Below are 20250 nucleotides of genomic sequence, written 5' to 3'. Positions count from 1 at the left end.
TGGAGTCTATCCCAGCTGACTCAGGTGAAGGCAGGGGACACCCTAGACAGGTCGCCAGTCTGTCACAGGGCTACATATATAGACAAACAATCACTCTCACATTCACACCTACGGGCAATTTAGAATAATCAATTAACCTCAGCATATTTTGGACTGTGGGAGGAAGCCGGAGTACCCGGAGAAAACCCACGCATGCACAGGGAGAACATGCAAACTCCATGCAGAAAGATCCCGGGAAAGCCGGGACGCGAACCAGGGACCTTCTTGCTGCAAGGCGAAAGTGCTAACCACTACACCACTGTGCAGCCCGTAGATAATTTTTGATGTCTTAAATGACTTTGGCCAAAAACAATGTCACTGTAACTACTTAAAACTCCATAATGAAATCATCATAAAGCTGCAGAATCTTCTGCTATGTGTCAATGAAAGCATTTTTTCAGCTAAGAAATTTGGTTGCTATGATATGTAATATTTGCAGAAAAAATGTGTTGCAAGTATTGACCAGCCAGCTGCCTCAGCTGACTGCTGCTTACCTGATGGATTTATGGTGAACAAAATGTTCCTCAAAGCATAATTTTTCATGTTAATAACGTGGTAGTGTGTAGATGTAATCTGGTCCAGACATGAACACTCAGAGACCAGCAGTCATGGCTTATCCTAAATTGTTGTTTAGCTGTTATTCAGCACTTGGATAAGAAGGCTAAGTTGTGAAGGTTGCTTGTTGTAGTTTTTGTGGTGCTCACTTTGTGTAAAAAGTAGTCTCACTGTGCCGGCCATTCTGTAGAACATGATGGTTTGGCTGCACCACATTATCATTCTGCTGTACGGGGAAAACAAAGCACTGGCTTGTTTGGATTTCTTTCAACCAATCACGGTCGTTGTGGGTGGAGCTAAACCAAAGTACTGACAGGTGGAACTGTTTTAGATGCAGGGAGACGAAAAAAATAGCAGGAGTGCCTTACTGTACGATCCAGATCCTTGTCAAATCTTGAAATTTTCAGTGCAATAGGTTGCTGCCCAGAGGTGGTGGTTGTCGTTTTCTTTAGCCAATAAAATGGTAACACAAACAGCAGAAGGGAAAGACAAAACTGCCTGAAATGAGCGACCAGTGGCAGGATTATACCTGCAACCTGCATCCAGGGAGTCAGACTATGTAAAAATTGACAGTTTTACCCAAAGTTGAACATTTTTCTAACTCTCAGTGAACATAAAGGAACGGCAACTCTTAGCGCAGACTAAACTCTGAGTGCCTCGTCGCACTGCTGCCATTTTTAGCATTGTGTAAATATTTGGTGCTCCTATGCACCAATTGAAAAAATATACCATCCACTAATTTACTGGATTTTATTTCCTCCATAAAATATTTTCTCCATAATGATAATCTTAACTGAGGTATTTGGAATCTGTTTATCTGCTGAAATGACTTGCATTCACTGTCTTTAAAGGTACTCTTTGGAGTTTTTGACCAATAGTTGTGCCATGGAGCAACATTTAAGTTAAACTGGTTCACGTTTCTATTGGATCTAACCTGCACATGAGTACAGTGGTGACACTTAATGGCACAAAGAAAAGCAGGCAGGGAAGAAGAATGCTTAATTGGCAAATTCGGTTGTAATTAATTCAAGCTGTAAGATGTTCTTTAAAGTTGGATTCATGCTCCACATTTTATTCTGTGTGCTTTTACACTTGTGGCTGGTTGTGTGTTTATAAATGAGGCTGTGATTCCCTCACAGGTTGATGAATGGTGCTGGCTGAAAGGTTCTCAGTAGCTGGGTAAATGATTAGGCTGTGCTCAGCCACAATATTCACATTACTTCAGTGTCTGCAGGGCCAAGCACTGATCGATACTCTATTATTCTTCCACCTGAGCCAATCCCTGGATGGCAGGCCACCACAGGGAGCCCAGCGCCGCTGCTCAGACTCCACCAATCAATGCTGTTGCGGACGGCGAGAAGAACGTGATTAGATATCTTAACTTGCACACGGTCCCACTACGGAGCAACATCCAAACACTGCTTCACATTGTCGCACCGACTCGCAGGTACAGACGGCGTTGAGACAGGAAGCAGTTCAGTGCTGGTCTGTAAGGTGAGAGGAGGCTGCTGGTAGACTGCAGGCCTCCAGGGAGCACTGCAGTGGTCTCTGCTTCTGATTAAAAGTTCGCTTTTGCAGCATTCAGCTTTGCAGAGTCAGCAAATGACTGACCTTGGTTATGTCCCGTCTGTGTGTGTGTGTGTGTGTGTGTGTGTCATCGTGTGCATATGCTGTGATCTGCCTTTGTGTACATACACATGACCTGTGAAGGCTGATGCCAGTACTGATGTTTATGATTGAAGCTGCAGGGTCGACAGGAGTCTATCCAGTCCACACTGTATGGATTGCCAGGTTGTCACAGGGCTAACGCGCTGACAAATACATTCACACTTACATTAACACCATGTCTTCAGTCTCCGCTTCGCTTCAGCTGCAGTGTTTGAACTGTGGGAGGAAACCAGGGCTCTCGGAGCTAAAACAATATGCAGACTTCACACAGAAATGCTGCAGCTTCACTGGTTTCTGACCACTGATCCATGCTGCTAAAGTCTCTCCAGAACCGAAATATTTATTTTGCAAAATTCTGATTTCGTTAGGGTGGAAATGTCTCTGACCAAAGTTCAGTTTGTCACTATAAATAGGTCCAATATAGCTTAATAAAATTAGGTAATTATTGATTATTAAAGTGGAACTGGGAGTAATTATTTTCATTATCTATTAATCTATAGATGACTAATCACTTGTCAAGTTGCCAGACCATCTTGAAACTGCAGATTTTTTTTCAAAATAGCCCGAAATCCAAAGACATGCAAGTTGCATAGGTTCGAGAAAAGCATCAAAATCTCATATTTAAGTACTAGAACTTCACCTATTGCCAAATTTCAGTTGGTCAGTTGTGCAGATTAGATTTTAGGGACAGTTTAAAGACCTAAACATGAGATTTTTGATCTATAAAATCTGAAGGTTTGACATGATCACCGAACATATGTTAACATTTGAAGGACCTTAACTATGACTGTGACTATTACATACTAACTAGTGGTCTCTCGGTTGATCGGTTGGTCAATATGCTCACATCTGACCAAATTCACATTGGTTGGACTTGAATGTGCTTTATCAACAGCCTTCAAGGATTAATCTATTTTTGTTGCAGTAACAGACAACGTGTAAACACGCCTGTGTTTTCACAAATCAACCAACCTAATGGTCAGACTTGTTTAATGTTTACTGAGCATTTAATTGTAGTCAGCTACAAATTAATTGAAAAAATGTCAAAGAAGTCGTTGATATAGCTGTGTTTTGTATAAAGAAATGGCCAAACAATTGAGTTTAACCATCGGAAACAGCATTTTGTGTCACAGCTCAACAACCAACATGATGTAACAACAGCTAGCTTGTTAGTGTCATGTTCCTAAAGCTTTATTGTGCTAAAATCACTAGCTGACATAGTTCTGTTTTCAAAAATCATGTAAGTATGTGCAGGTGAAGGTCTTCTCCAAGTCTTATTGTCATTTCAGTGTAAAACAAGAGAAGCACTTGGAGAGCGCAGTAGTCCCCCAAGGCTGCTCAGTTGTATCGTGTCTGACAGTTGAAATCTTGAAAAAAATTGTGGCAGAAATCTTGGCACTATAGAATGTGGCCATTTAATATAGATGTACCCACAAACAAAATGACGTTGCGCTGAGCACAGCATGTGTTATGCATGTGTACGTCATGTATGGATACCGAATTGTGTGACCTAAATATGTAGCAGGCAGAGGGAATTGACGGGACTCAGAAACACTCCCAGGATTTAATGAATTGTTTCTTGCATCATTTCCGTCGATTTGTAGTAGGGTCACAATCACATGATCGTCAGCAGCTGACATGGTGTTCACTTGTTGTCATAGTTACAGTGATGCTGTGCTGCTATCTCGCAATGATACAGAAATATTTAACAAATCCGTGGATCCACACTATAAGCCACATCACTGCCAAAATCTAATCACTTGGTCCTTGGTGCCATTTCTGATCTACCCTGAAAATTTCATCCAAATCCTTTATTCCGTTTTTGAGTAATGTTGCTAACAGACAGACAGACAGACAAACCAATGCCGATCGTCACATAACTCCGCCGAGGCTCCACCTCTTTGGCAGACTAATACCCAGGTTAAAATGATTTATTATGCTGCAGACACTAGCGTTTTATTATTGTTTATAATTGATTTAGACTGAGACGACTTTATTAATCCCCCAGACGGACATTAAGGTGTTACAGCAGCATGGATGTTCAATAAAGGGGTAAATAGTAAGACAATACAGAATATTATGGTACAGTATGAAGTGAAGGTAAAATAAGATGAGATAAAAATAAAGTGTAATAAGATAAAAATATATAAAATACAATATAGACAAAATCTACAGAATATACAAGAGTGACAGAATGTGCTTGGATGTGCAAATGAAATAAAGTGCAGAAAAGTTTACATTATTATTTAGGCTAATAAGGCTAGCAGTGTACTATAACCCATTTAGTAAAAATGTTTTTCCCCAACATTTTGTTTGGGTGACTACAGCATTAGTTTTATATCTACAAATTATATGTCTAACTCTATGTCTGTTTTATTTTTTAGGTGTTCCTTGACATATTTCTTAAAAGTACACTATTGTTTTAATCTATCTTAGCCTTGTGCAGTTGCTCTACTTTCTCAGCGTTTATGGACAGCTGTTAGCAAGCTACCATAGCTGTAATTGTAGCAAAGCTCCTAAAGTTATTCCTCTTCTGGTGTTTAAGGTGCTTTAAGGTGCATTATCACTGCGCTTCGGGCTGCAGGAGTGCTGACCTTGTTGGCGGGCAGCCCAGGAAAATAGCATTGATTACAATCAGATCTGACAAGCACGTGCACGTGTGGCGGCAAACAACATTGATTTGTCCCATCTTGATTTAATATGGATACTGAAAATTTGCAAAAGAGATAAAAACCCTCGAAGCCGTGGTCAGAAAATCAGCTGACGTTGTGTCAGTGCTGCTGTGTGTTTGTTGCATGAGTAAATGCTCACGTGCTCTCTCCCCCTATCTCCCTCTTTTACTTTTCTAACCCTAGTTGAGTGCTGCGAGTGTGTAAAGATAAAGAGCTGTTAAGTGGTGCTGCGCTTTCCGCTGTCGGTTGAGTAATGGCCGAGGTGCCCATCGACCCGCCGGTCCCATAAAGCAGAGAGCAGCAAGCAGACAGACTGTTCACACCCAGAACACTGCAGGCAGAACTCTGCAGGATGCAGGAGAGATTAAGTTGTTCTGTGTTTTTTACTGGGCTAGTGTTAACCTGAAATTAAAAATCAGATACTGGCCAGTCACTGAGATGATGGGTATGATGCAGTTTGTTTCTATTTACCTATTATTGTAAAGTCAACACGTCATAATGTGACAACCTCAGAATCTATTAGATGCATGTATGGATGAGTATGTTTGACTGGTAAATGATGATCTGAATATTATTTAAATTCAATTTGACCCCTTTCTTTATACAAAACTTTATTACCATCAAAAGAAAGGATAAAACCGATTTGTTGTTGTGTATTCCCGCCTATAGATGGACGTTTCCCATAGCAACGGCCGACTGCCATTTGAAAACTGGTGTCAAATCATGTCATGGTTTTCCTATATAGCACTTTTAAAACAACAGCCAAAATGCTTTCCAATCCATAAAAACTTAAACACAAAAAGTGTATTATTAATGTTACAGAGGAACTTAACAAGTTAAATATTTAGATTAAGACCCCTATATTAGTGGTGAGATTTTTACCTGAGTAATTTACATGTTATTGATTAAAATCTTACAAAAATATATATAAAATACTACTTTACCTGACTCTAATGAATATTAAGGCTAAGACTATACAGCAATATAATTAAGGAAAATAATATTCTAATGAAATAATATAGCTAAAACCCTTTGATATTTAGAGTTTAACCAAACTAATTTATAATATTGAGGCTACAAAAATATATACGAAAACCCAACGAATCCAAAGGTTCTCTGGATCCCCTATAAGCAAGCATTGTTTTTTTATTTGTAGGTTTATTTTATGTGAATTGTTTTGTGTTATTTTTGTATGTTTTATCTGAGAGTTGTTTTTTTATTTATTTATTACATTTTATTATTTTATTACATTTTACTCGCGACGTTGGAGAGGAACAGATAACGGGAACAGATTTCCAGCAGAACCAGGCTAAGGGAGGGCTACCTATTTATCTAAGCTGTAGTTCAATCTTGTTTATTCCAGATTTATTGACTTCAAGCAGATTGAACTTTTTTTGTTTATGGTTGCGGATTCGGTGTAACTTGAACTTTCATAAGTATGGTTCTCTTATTTGATAGCTACGGCATACATTACCGTTCAAAAGTTTGGGGTCACTTAGAAATGTCATTATTTTTGAAAGAAAAACTGTTTTATTTCTATGAAGATAACATTAAATGAATCAGAAATCCAGTCTAGACATTATTAATGTGGTAAATGACTATTGTACCTGCAAACGACTGATTTTTAATGGAATATCTCCATAGGGGTACAGAGGAACATTTCCAGCAACCATCACTCCTGTGTTCTAATGCTACATTGTGTTAGCTAATGGTGCTGAAAGGCTCATTGATGATTGAAAAATCCTTGTGCAGTTATGTTAGTACATGAATAAAAGTGTGAGTTTTCATGGAAAACACAATCTTGCCTGGGTGATGCCAAACTTTTGAACGGTAGTGTATATACATCCTGTTTTCATAGGAAAGAGTGAATTGTGTACTTTATATTATTGTGTTTATTTTGAGATATTTGATTCATTTGTAAAAGGTGCAAATAATTTTAATTTCTTTGGCATGCCTCCCCTCACTTACAACATGTCACCTTTGCTTATAGACATAAAAGTAAAGGGCAGCATGTCTTTCTTTAAATGTCGACCATCGGCCCACAGCCTGTTCCACATCATCCCAGGAACCCCAGCAGATGCCGTATGTGTGGGTTTTACATGGATGCAGGTACAGTAGGTGTTAGAGTTTAGTACGCATTGGAGAGAAAAAGCAGCAGCAGCTCAATGAACGTGTTGTTTGCAGTAACAGGCGTCCGTCTGCACACGTCGTGGCAGAAAGTGGACCTCGATGCAGCAGCCTCTGCAAATGTGATTTCACAAATGCACGCAGGCCTCCCACTCACGAGTAGAAGATCATGAACGTGATATGTGGGAGCTGAAGGACAGATTGTGTCTTTCTGATTCATGAGCTGGCCTTAATAATTCATTTATGCACCTCTGTTTCTTGGACTATAGACACAGTTCGGTAACAACGAACCTTTTCCAGAGTCTTTTAAAAGAATAATAATCTGTGCAGTAATAATACCTACCACTGGCATGTGCAAAACTGTTGTTTCTATAATTAGTATTTATTTATCTTGGTTTGTTTTGGTGTATTTTTATTTTAGTGCTACATTTCCTGAATGTTTGCACTATCTTTGCTGCTGTAACACTCACATTCAAATCAGATGTAGTTCAATTATATAGGATGTTTCAAAACAGCCTGAGTTGACCAATGTGATGTAAACATTATGACACGGGTAGCAACAAATTTGGTGCAAAAAAAGCAAGAAATAAAACAGGGTAAAAACTTGTAAAATAAATGTAAAATACAAAAAAAAATGAAGACAAAGCAGGGTGTCAACTTGTACGATCAAATTCTAAAATGAAATCCTAAAATTATAAAAAGACTGAGAACAACCAAAGAGCGATTTAAAATACTTTAAAGTGTCAGTGAAGGAGGAAAATATGGTTGAAATCTCACTAACCTCCATTGTAGGAATAGAGTAGGGGCATTTAAGTAATTCCTTGTGGGACTAAAATGTTTTAAAACAGCATGTCTTGGCTCAAATGTAAATATTCACGTCCAGGAATAATAATATGAGCATCTTCAAGGTTTAAATTGTCAGAATTATTTTCTAAATGTCAAGTGAGCATGTCCAGTAACTATTTCTCTGTCTTTGTAGGAGCTGTGTGAGGACCCCCACCTGTTTGTAGATGGCATCAGTGCTCACGACCTTCACCAGGGGCAGCTGGGTAACTGCTGGTTCGTAGCGGCTTGTTCCAGTCTGGCCTCCAGAGAGTCTCTGTGGCAAAAAGTATGTCTGGAAATGTTTGTATATTTTCTTTTTTTTCTTATACTATTTCGTATTCTTCTACTACTTCTCCTCCTCCTTCATCCTCTTCTCCTTTTTCCACTCCTCTTTCTCCTCCTTCCTCTGCTTCTTCTTTTGCTTATTCTTCCACTTCTCCTTCTCCTCCTCCTTCTCCTATTTCTTCCTCTTCCTCTTCTTCCTCCTCCTCCTCTTCTTCCTCCCCTTCTCCTTCTTCCTCGTCTTCTTCTGTCTGCTCTTAATCCTTATCTTCTTCTTCTCCTCCTCTTTTTCCTCCTTCTTTTCCCTCTTCCTCGTCTCCCTCTTTTTACTCTTCTTTTTCTTCCTCCTCTTCCTTTTTTTCTTCTTCTTCCTCCTCTTCTTCTCCCTCTTCTTCCTCTTATTCCTCCTCTTTCACCTTCTTCTTCCTCCTCTTCCTCTCTTTCTCCCCCTTCCTCTTCCTCCTCTTCTTTTTCTTCCTCCCCTTCCTCCTCTTCTTTTTCTTCCTCCTCTTCCTCCTCTTCTTCTTCCTCCTCTCCTCTTCCCCTTCTTCTTCTACTACTTCTTCTTCTCATCATTCTCCTCCTTTTTCTTCTTTATTCTTCTCCTCCTCCTTTTCCATCTTCTTCTTGTTCTTCTCCTTCTCCTCCTCATTCTTCTTCTCCTCCTTTGTCTCCTCTTTGTTCCTCTCCTCCTTTGTCTCATCCTCCTTGTTCTCCTTCCTCTTCTTCTGCTTCTTTTTTCTTAATCCCCTTCCTCCTCCTCTTTTCTTCTTTTTCTCCTTCTACTTCTTCTCCCTCTCCTTGTTCTCTCTGCTGTTCTTCTTTTCTTCACCTTTTCCTTCTTCTTCTTCTCCTCGCCTATCACCTTTCTCTTTCGTCTCCTTCATTTTCAAATCAAACACTACATCAGTCTTTGCTAAACCTGACCTGCAGAGCCAAGACCGACTGATCAAATGGCTTCAGTTTGTCTCATGTCTGTTATTACAGTAAAATCTTCACATTTTGTTCCGTTAAAAACTATTTTTGACCTACAAAATGTTTGCGTGCCAGTTAAACAATGATAAACGTTAGACAGAGCCTGGATAACTGTTTTTCCTTCTCTTCCAATCTTTATACTGAGCTACGCTAACTATGTCCTGACCCCTTTTTAATCTGCCTCTCGCCATAATGTTGACCTGTTCCTTTAAAACAACACAACTAAAGACTACAGCCAATGTCCAACTGATGGCTAACAAACTCATATGTTCTTGTCCTGTGTGAGGAAATTGTAATCCCATGTTTTGCTTTTGCTCTCACTAATGCCCCCTGCTGCAGATTTAACCTGATCAGGCTAAATGGCTTCTAAAAAAATGTTCCCAGCGATGCCAACCACACCATAAAAACATTAAGTGATGATCAGCCCAGTAATGGTGACATAATTGAAAGATAATCAAAAAGACAAGGTTCCCTGCACAAAAGTGGGTATAGTATGTTGTGAAAAACTGAGGGGCTACATCTGCTTGATTGGGAGAAAAAAAATCTGGATTTTGAGTTTAAGTGTCCCATTAGGAACCATTATGATAAGAAGTAAACAAAGAATGCAGTTGCATCATTACAGCACTTTGCCATCAGTCACTGGAAGCCTGATCAGTAGAATCTTAATGTGGAGTCTCTGAGGAGCTGGAAGCCCGGATGGATGTCCTGTGATTGTGGTTTTATTAGTGTGTTTTTTCATTTTATTTCACTTGGTCAACCAGCAGGGGAGTGATGCAATGCTAATGTATACTCAGGATGAATGAATCCACAGACATATTGACAGACAGATAGATAGATAAGACCCTATTAGGACTTCTTTACATGCAGTATATGCCGACAGATTTACATGTTGGCTTCGTCTTTAAATAAACCAGAGTCTTGTGAGCATGACTCAAGTGTAAACTGAGTGGCGTCGCAGCAAATTTTTTTTAGTGGTTTCAGACCTGCTCCAGTATCACAGATCCAAAAACTACAGAAAATAAAACATACAAAATGAAAGAAAACAAACAGAACCTAAAATAATGTCAGAAATCAAGTAATATGAAGTTTAACCTATTAACTCCTACCTGCACATGTCCATGTATCTTATTTCTTATGGTTTCCTGTTAACTTTAAACTTTATACCTCTTTAGAATCCCCAGCAACACCTTTACCGTTCCCTAAAAATTTAATTCAGTGCAACTTATTATACCATCTTATACCATCTTATTCCAGCTTCTAAAGGAACTTTATCAACTCATACAGTGTCCTAAAAAAAAGTGTGCCAATTCTAGAGTGAAACTCCTGTTTTTCGTGCTGCCAGAAAAAAAAAATCTCAAGGCCTGGGCTTTACAGACTCTGAAGATGTCCTGTGGTATCAGACAGTAGCAGCAGAGTCCTGGAAGTTATGAGGTTGAGCATCCATGGATGTGACTTGTTTTTGAAGCAGAATGAGAGTGAGATGTGGGATCTTGGAGGCAAAGTCAACACCTTGAACTCTTCGTCATGTTCCTCAAACCATTCCTGAACAATGTTTGCAGTGTGGCAGGAAGTATTATCCTACTAGATGAGGCCACTGCATTCAGGAGATGATGTTACCGTGAAGGGAGTGATTCATCAGACCCGACCACCTTCTTCCATTGCTCCATGGTGCAGTTCTGATGCACACATGGCCGTTTTAGGTTCTTTCGGCAGTGGACAGGAATCGACATGGACACTTTTCGATAGTTAGAGCATTTATGGATCCTTTGCAGGAAATTTCTTCATTAGAGCAGCTACAATCACATTCAAGAACCCACATCTAACCCTGAAGATTGTGGCACAACAACTGTTCACACAAGTACTAAATTGACTGAAGGCTTCAAGCGAAGTAAAACAACTGTTCTATCTGTGAGATACTAAATATACAGTGTAGAAAATACCCAATTTTAAAAAATATAGAAAATCTATAATGACAAAGTATCCAGTGTGCAAACAAACAACAACAATTGTCTCTCTCCCTCTCACACGTGGACAAAATTGTTGGTACCCCTCAGTTACTGAAAGAAAAACCCACAATGGTCAGAGAAATAATTTGAATCTGACAAAAGTAATAATAAATAAAAATTCTATGAAAATGAACCAATGAAAATCAGGCATTGCTTCTGAACCGTGGTTCAACAGAATTATTTTAAAAAGTATGTATATATGTGTGTGTGTGTGTGTGTGTGTGTGTGTGTGTGTGTGTGTGTGTGTGTGTGTGTGTGTGTGTGTGTATATATGTATATGTGTATGTATATATATATATATATATATATATATATATATATATATATACAGCGCTTCTAAAACAATACAATATATCCCACCTCCTGACAGTGAAAATGCCATAGTATTGAGATAATTATGTTAATAAAGTTTTTCACTTCACCTGTCAGTGGTTTAAATGTTGTGGCTGATTGGTCTATATATAATATTTATCCATAAGTCTGTGTATTGTTGAGATGCTTTAACATACTTGTATAAAAATATGTATATTCTTTATAGCATAAAATAAAAGCCATGTTTGGATGTTAAATTGATGCCTAAATAATCAAAAGCATCAGTTTATCTCATGTAAAAAAAAAAGACCAATTTTTAAAGGACTTGTTCAACATTTCTTTCTTGCAGAGTTAAGGTGTTTTCACAGTATTGTAGGAAAGCAGTTTTTGTACATACCTCCTCATTATTATGTTCGTAAATGTCTGGGGTAGTGCACTAAAAGTTCAAATTTGGATGCAGCCACTGCCTAATTGATAAATTGTAAATGATAAATTCATTACCACAACTGTATAAACATACTGGCCAGACAAACAAAAGAGACAGTTTTGCATTGGCAATATATGAGCATACAGATGGAGGCACCAGATTGGTTAGTACAAACTTAACAATCTGCTGCTAGCATTAGCATTAAAGCTATGGTGACACAATTTCATATTCACAGTTTGTTTGCCATCAAATCAAAACTGCATTTTCGTATCAGTGAATGATTCAGCAGGTTAAAAATACAAACCGTTCAGCTGTGGTATTGTACCATATCATGCTCTCATATATCTATTTCTTCGGTTTCTATTCTTTGACTTCCACATCTAGGTTCGCTTGCCATTAGTTCAGTCTGATAAATGTCTCAAAAGTAATGTTGTGATAAATAACAAGACTTTAGATGCTAACTTTCACGTGTGTAGAAATTTCCATACTCCACAGTTCAGTGAATTTAAGTCTGTTCTATTCATTTGTAATTAGTTATGTGTTAAAACATGTAATCAAAAATGACGTGGCACAAAAGAACAGTTTTTCTACTAGGAAATAATTTTTTGTTTTTGCAAAATAAGTTTAAAAAAACAACACAGAAAACCTTTACTAACCCACCATCAAGAGTCCTTGAGTGGTAAATATTGTAGCATTGAACTCAGATTTTGTACCATTAGACCCCTTGATTTTCTACAGTTTTTTGTGTCTGTGCACTATGGAGCGACAGCCAGCAGGAGACAGCTTAAGTGTGTCTTTAGTGATCTCATGACTGTTATCCTGCAGTACAGTTCGGTTTGTTGTAAGATGCAACAGTGCTTCGTTTACATCTTTCCGCATTGTGTTACTACCTGTGCTAACTAGAGAAAAGGGCAACAGAGCATTGACTCTAAAGAACGTCATTTATCTGCCTACAGTTTCAGAGATTTAGTGTCTTGCATTGAAATGCAGTTTGAAGCCTTTTAAGCGCAGATTTGAATAAATGAATAAACTACTGCATCCGGATTGGCACCGCAAATCCACTGTCGTCAGCTCCAGTCCAAAACTTGCGGTGTCATGTCAACAGAAAAACATTTTTATTTGAACTGTTCTGAGCTCCTCAGCTGGTTCGCAGTTTCGGGTGTCGGGATTCTTCTGAAATGTTCTCTGGCATCCATCTTGACAGAGGAAACAAAGTGATTACCGAGGTTTAATGGGATTTGAAACAAGATGCCTCGGCCTGTTGTAGCGAAACGCTGGATGGTGACAGACTGTCGGAAAGCACGTGTGCATATGGGCATGCTTACATAGTGTTTCTCTCTGTTTACTCCAGATCTGGTTCATTGTTCACAGTCACACACAATCAGCCACAGTTCTGTCTTCAATGAGCTGCATCTTTGCTGCTTTTTGACACCTCCACTTTATGGTTCATGGTTTTATTCAGGATTTTCTTTTTTGTTGTTGTTGTTTCAAGGATTTACTTGACCTGAAAGTGACTGAAGTAGAGATTAGAATCACTGTAAAGCTGTCATTACAAGTTCATGTTAACGTATAAGTAATTAATAACCGTCTAAGGCTGTTAAGGCTTTGTAATTTAACAGCTACAAGTTCTTCTATTGGCAGTTTGCAGTTGTTACCAAACAACTGCAGGTGAATTATCACCATATGAAGGACCAGAGTAGAGCTTGAATGTTTTTAAAAAGCAAAACTATGTCCCCTCTGAAGTTGGGAACCTCTCCCTATTACACTGCTGTGCATACATTTATCAGAACCAGAAACTGTAAGATACAAAGCAAGTTCTGTGTTTTTTTTTTTTTTCAAAAATCCAGGGACTTTTCGCCTGAACTGCAGGCGGTGTAGTATGTAAGGAAACAGTTTTAAAAAACTGTAAAATATCTATAGTAGGACCATTTTTCCAGTATTTGTAATACCTGTGGGCTTTTGAAAAAGTTTCTTAAATGTATTTTTTTTATGATTTATGGCATTTTTACTTTAACCTTTAACTTAAAACATTTCTGAGTTTTCCCCAATTTCAGCGGTTGTTGTACTGTTTCCATATAGCAAAAAAACTCCCAGAAACTGCTTAGGTTAGAAAACTGCTTAGGTTAGAAAAAACACCAATCAAAATAGGAAATGCCAAAATTCCAAAACAAAACATTCAACCGGAGTAATAAAAGATAAAATGCCAAAATATGATAAATAAATACAAGAAATTAGTAATGCACTAACAACTGTCCAGGAATATGTAGAGGACAGCGCAGTTACATATATGCAGACAACTATGTAGCTTAACTTAGCTTCAAGGTTCAAAAATATATTTTAATTATCATTACACAACACAAGCATAAATGTAGTACCTTTATGCTGCTCACCAAACAAGACAAATTACTTAAACCAAAAATAATCAAGTAGTAAAAATGCATCTATTTTATGGTGAAGTTTGGAAGAGGAATTCAGTATTCTTTGCTTTGAAGTTCTTCTGTAAAATTTAACTTTCCTTAATTTAAGTCATTTCTGAGCTTTCTTTACCAGAATGGGCATTTGTGATGATCGTAACAAGTTCTCTGTGAAAATAATTTACTGGAATGGTAATGTAGATGGGGCTGGGTATCTTTACAAATCATTATATGTTTCCAAATATGGATATACACTCCCGTTCAAAAGTTTGGGGTCACTTTGAAATGTCCTTATTTTTGAAAGAAATGCAGTTTTTTTTCAATAAAGATAACATTAAATTAGTCAGAAATACAGTCTAGACATTGTTAATGTGGTAAATGATTATTCTAGCTGGAAACAGCTGATTTTTAATGGAATATCTCCATAGAGGTACAGAGGAACGTTTCCAGCAACCATCACTCCTGTGTTCTAATGCTACATTGTGTTAGCTAATGGTGTTGAAAGGCTAATTGATGATTAGAAAACCCTTGTGCAATTATGTTAGCACATGGATAAAAGTGTGAATTTCTTTGGAAAACATAAAATTGTCTGGGTGACCCCAAACGTTTGAATGGTAGTGTACGATACGTCACTGTCTAATTTTGTCTGACGTCAACTTTTTTTTTAGGCAGTAAAAGATATAGAGAGATAATCATTCTAAAAATATAATTAACTCTGTAGGTACGGCTGCCTGCCATGGTAACTCAGGAAAGTCGTTTCCTGCCTATTTTAATGCAGCCTTTCTACAACGATAATCATCACTATAAATCCCATTAGCCACAAGCTTTACTTCCTATGAAAGCAAAACAAGGAATGGTTGAAGCCTCACAGGAGACACTTGTCCCCAGTGAACTAGAGCTGCTGCTTCAAAACATTTCGTTTTGCTTTTGTAGGAGTTAATTACATGGAAAAGCTTCTAGACTCTGAAGTGCTTTTCACTGAGTTCTAGAGATGCTGTAACATTTAATTCTATCATCACTTAATAATAACATGACCAGCAAACTGATTTTTCTCAAACCTGTTCCATTTGTTTAACTCTTGTTCACAGGGAAACATGAGCAACAGACTCAGTGAACATTTATATTCATGCATTCGTGACTGTGGGCGAGATCGATTTAATTGAGACTCCTGAGAATGTGCAGCAAGAGACTTTATTCAGAGAAAACCAAGGTTCCGTCTCTAATGGTTTGACGGTTCAGGTGGCAAGTGAGTTCCCTGCTTTGCCCTGACAAGAGACAAGTCTAATTCCTACTGACATCAAAGTTATTTTCTTCCCTCTTACGCTTTTTCAGACAATTGTCATTCACAGTCCCAGTTACTGTTTCATCTCCTGTGGCGGCGTTGAGCAGCGAGGGCGAGGCTGCAGGAGGAGATCCACATGCCTCCCCTCTCTTGTTTGTCAGGGTCACCATGCAAGACGGAGACAGATGAGGCAGCAGGAACCTGTTCTCTCGGGCGCTGGGGAAAACTCACAGCCATGCACACAAGTACACACTGTCTCTATGCATTATCTCATGTGGGACTCGACTCCACCAAACCCTTCAGAGCTGGCCGTTTGTTAGACAGGAGGAGAGGCAGGAGAACACTTCTGTTCAACATGCAAGAACAATCTGACATTCGTTAAGGAAATGCAGATACATCTTATTGATTTATTTGATTTATTAAGCTGTATTTATGCCCGATATCTAAACATACAAAGGTATGAAGAAACACCTCAACAGATTTAGTTGCTGATGGACAGTTGAAGAAGAACAATTCATGCCACAAATGCAACCTATAAGCACACAAGCACAGAAGAGGCAGCATCAGTCCAAGTTTGCAAAGTCTCAACTTTCCACTGTGAAGGTGATGGAGCCGTCGACAGCCTCGGGGCTGCAGCCTTCCTCAAAGGCAAATAGGAAGTACATCACCTTCCTTACCTTTGCCAGTTCTGCGATCCTCTCACCAAACTCATCTACGTCCGCCTCGTAGCACTGGACAGGCGCATCGGAGGCGTAGCCCGCCGCTCTCCAGAAAACCCCGGCGGGCTCCAGCAGCTGCCGGGTCATCAGGTTGGTGAGGTCGGGCGTCCAGAGCTGCGACGTGGCCGTGATGGTGAGTCTTCCCGCCTGGGCCAGTCGCACCGTCCAGTGTGAGAACCGGAGGGACTGCTTGGAGAAGTCCAGCCGGTACACGGCCTCATTGGCCTGCAGCAGCCGCTCGCCCTCCTGCCTCTTCTGGCCTCGCTGCTGCAGGGACTGAACTCTCAGACGCATCACCTCCGTCAGCTGGGTGTCCAGCCTGAAGGGCAGCTCCAGCTCCGTGGACATGCTTGGACGGCACACCTCAGCAGGCTGAGCAGTTGATGCCGACTGCGGGGCTGGATTAGATCGGCAGCTGTGTCGAAACTAAGCTTCTTCACTTTCTCGCCGTCCGCTGGCTATTAGTGTTTATTCCTTTCCTGTAGGCTCGCACAGTGACATCAGTGGAATAGAAGAGGGCGGGCCTTACATGCATATACAGATGAGCAGAAAGGAAAACAAGATCTAATGACGTTTGCAACCATAGTGCAGGAGCTGTCCTTAGGGAAGTGGGTTTAGCACTGTTTGTCACAGATTTGTTTTTGTCTGCTTGGTAACAGCTTCTTATATTTTGTGATCCTAGAAGCCTGTAAATGTGAACATTGGTTTGTAAGTTTGTCTCTTCTGTTGGACTCTATTAGTTGAGGGCAAGAGGAAGGGAGTGACGGGAAAACCTGTTTTTTCCTCTCTGGGTTCATGTTGACGGACAGCAGGGGAAGGTAAGGTGCCTTCTCCTTGTGTTTCTGGTCAGTTGTCGGGTCAGTTACCTACCAGAGTTCAGCTGCTGCATAGCAACACTGAGCCCAGATGAAAGCTGAGATAGATGGAGCCGCCCTCGCTATCTACAGTGCAGCGACACGCAGGGAAAGCAGTAGCGAGGTGAAGTGCAAGAGAGACTGCCTCCCGAAGGATTACAAAATGACTCTGAGCTTTCTGTGGTGCAGTGCTTTGTTTTTTCTTCTTCCCCCTCCTCCTCTTCTTTTTAAAGCGGCTTTACGTAGTCGGTCCTCTGGAGAGGCCAGATTCTCTCCATCAGCGTAGTGTCACCTCCTGCTGAGAGGTTTGACAGGAACTGCTGTTCAGTTAGCACACCTTGACATCTCCAAGGACACCCGCTGCAACTCTGTGAGCCAGTTCACATGTGGTGTCACTTACTGCGTCATCTGTGGCATCAATTGCATGTCTTATTTATACTTTTAGACTTTTCAGGAGTGTTTCTTCTCTGGGAGTCACCGTGGGATCACGGGAAAGCAATATTTCATAAAAGATAAGAGCAAGCACACCGTGACATAGTTTAGAGAGTACAACCGTACATTCTGGACACTGTTCAGTCATTGTTTTTATCACTATTTAAAGGCAGTGTGCCTATTTTTATAGCAAAAAATTGAGAAATTCATAGATTGATAGATAATTTTTTTTACTGTATTGTACATTGTTACTACAAGCTAAAAAGGAACAGTTCATTACAACTTCTACTTTTGATTCGATACTAAACAAAAAGTATAACCTGTGGCATAAAATCAAAAATTCAATGTTTTTGTAAATAATCAAATGACAAATTTACCCAATGATTTTAAATATTAACTTTTGAATCCCAAACCTCAGCAGCAAGTTATCAGAGCAAGAAACTTTAAATATAGGAAGAATTGTTGGATTTTCTGCTTTCCAACCAGCTTCTATTTATAAATTTAATCACATGTAAGTTTAAAATCTTGACATCCTTTAATCCTGCGTGTCTCTTGAAAACATTCACCAAAAGGCAACTGTTTGCAGTAACCAAATTCTGTGAAAAACAAAAAAAATTTGCACTTTTTGTTGCAATCAGGAAACCATTAGTCAGCCAGAAGTCATTTGACCAAGAGTTTAGGGAACATCTTGACTGAACTGCAGACTGGGAAATGGGAACATGTTAAAAATGTAGATGATAAAATATCTATAATACGTACAACCTCCATTTTTTTTCCAGGATTTGTAACAGCTATTGCACTTGTAAAAATGTTGTGCCAGTTGATTATAGTTTTCCATTTTTGTAAAATAACTGATCAAAGAATTTTCCATGTTTTTTTCCTTTTGTGTGACTTAGGGGATTATAACTCTTAAAACTGCACATGAGACATTTTAAAGGTCTTCTGTTTCTTGACGTGACATGCTGTTTCCATTGAGGATCAGGACTTTTATATTGCAGGGAAAAATGAGCCCACAGTTAGTTAAATGTGGAAAAAAAAAACTCCTCTACAATATTATTTATTAAACAAATGTTCCTGACTAATTTAAATATTTAGGTGAAGAACTGACATTGTTATATTATGTAATAAATTAGCTGACTAAATTAAAAATGAAAGTTGAGTGAATACAAAATTATATTTGGAAAATCCAACAAATTTTTTAATGATTTTTTAACATAGACAACATAGATTTTAAATGCATTATGTCCCAAGAAGGAAGGACAGGACTGGAATACAAACGGTCTCTGAGCTGCTATGTAATTCACATTGCATCTTATTTCTGATACCAGTGTTTGCTTTGAAAATTCTATGTTGTTAGTTTTTTTGCTTTTTTTTATCAGAAAATAGAGGCCTATAGACGTTTCACTGGACCACAGCAATTGCAGGCGGCTGACTCCAACACACACTGCAGGCAAACAGTTATTACCTCTCCCCCATGTCCTATTACAGCTGGATTTATGACTGGGAGAGGCAAGGTTATAAATTCACCCCCTAATCCTAAATGCATCAGCAGACATGAGGGGACGTGGTCTCACTCCGGCTGCCCACTCCACCTCTTTTTATTTACGCTCCACACACCCGACGGCTGTTTGTTTTGCTCACCTGAACCTCTTTTTCCGCTCTCCTCTCACAGGTCATTCCCGACTGGAAGGAGCAGGAGTGGGATACGGAAAAACCGGACTCCTACGCTGGGATTTTCCACTTTCGCTTCTGGCGCTTCGGCGAGTGGGTGGACGTGGTGATCGACGACCGGCTACCGACGGTGGACAACCAGCTGGTCTACTGCCACTCCAATGACAGCAACGAGTTCTGGAGCGCCCTGGTGGAGAAGGCCTATGCCAAGTTAGTATCAGCACCAACAAGTTGCACAGATCCAGTTTTAGATGAGAAAAACTCAAAATCCGATTAGATTCTGTCAAACTCGTGTAACTTTTTGTACAGCGTGTGCTAAGAGTAGATTTAGGCATTTTCACACTTCCAATACTGCTTTAATATCCACTTTTTTTTGCTCTTGATTTAATTTGTTTGCCATTGCTCAGAATCCCAGTAAAAAAAAAATTGAAAAACCTATAAAAATCGAAACTAAAATTGATGAATAAGGGATCTGGAATGCTGGTTTGGAATTATGGTTTGGATAAATTGGATCGAAAACGTGAAACAAATATTGAACAACTGTAAGCCACTTTTGGCCCACCCTATATACTAGACTATAAATTCAGTGCTCTTGTTGTTATATAAAGTCAACTTACGGCCAATAGATGTGTCTTTTTAAACATTTACACAGTAGATAATTGATGATAACCTTTATAATCATTAATAGTTTTTATACAATTAATAATTGCATCATATATTAATTAAATTTGAACAATAATAAAAATTTGCACTTTCTTGCACACTGTTAATATTTCTATTACTTAAAATTCCTTGGATTTGCTCCACTTGCTTCTTTATTTCTTATTTTACTGCAACAATTGCATTCTTTTAAAATCTCTTCATCCTTCTTACTGCATTTACTGCAAGTCTCATATGACAAATTCCTCGTATGTGAAAACCTACTGGGCAAATTAACTGATTCTGACTATTATCTTTAGTATCCATTAAATTTTTTCTTGATTTATTCAT

At 39.0% G+C, this 20250-nt stretch overlaps 2 protein-coding genes across 4 annotated transcripts in view; one reads left to right on the top strand and one right to left on the bottom strand.

Annotated features, from left to right (window-relative positions):
• capn5b (calpain 5b) overlaps positions 1–20250 on the top strand; it is an 81042-nt gene that overhangs the window by 24050 nt on the left and 36742 nt on the right. For all 3 annotated transcript variants that reach the window (XM_055017336.1, XM_055017334.1, XM_055017335.1), the window contains exons 3-4: positions 8041–8172; positions 19262–19470. In XM_055017336.1, coding sequence (XP_054873311.1) covers positions 8041–8172; positions 19262–19470 — 341 coding nt within the window. The remainder of the gene's footprint in view (positions 1–8040; positions 8173–19261; positions 19471–20250) is intronic.
• Positions 15478–16798, bottom strand: ompb (olfactory marker protein b). Its single transcript, XM_023263561.3, has one exon. It carries the CDS (start codon positions 16649–16651, stop codon positions 16169–16171), a length of 483 nt encoding a protein of 160 aa, XP_023119329.1. The 5' UTR covers positions 16652–16798; the 3' UTR covers positions 15478–16168.

This window comes from Amphiprion ocellaris, chromosome 14 (genome assembly GCF_022539595.1).
Source record: "Amphiprion ocellaris isolate individual 3 ecotype Okinawa chromosome 14, ASM2253959v1, whole genome shotgun sequence".
Classification (NCBI taxonomy): Eukaryota; Metazoa; Chordata; class Actinopteri; family Pomacentridae; genus Amphiprion; species Amphiprion ocellaris.
The sequence above is the reverse complement of the archived record's forward strand: the minus strand, read 5'-3'. Positions and strand labels throughout refer to the sequence as shown.

What these genes read in the sequence shown, in the direction of transcription:
- ompb (XM_023263561.3), bottom strand. Translation starts at nt 16,651, where the DNA reads ATGTCCACGGAGCTGGAGCTGCCCTTCAGGCTGGACACCCAGCTGACG.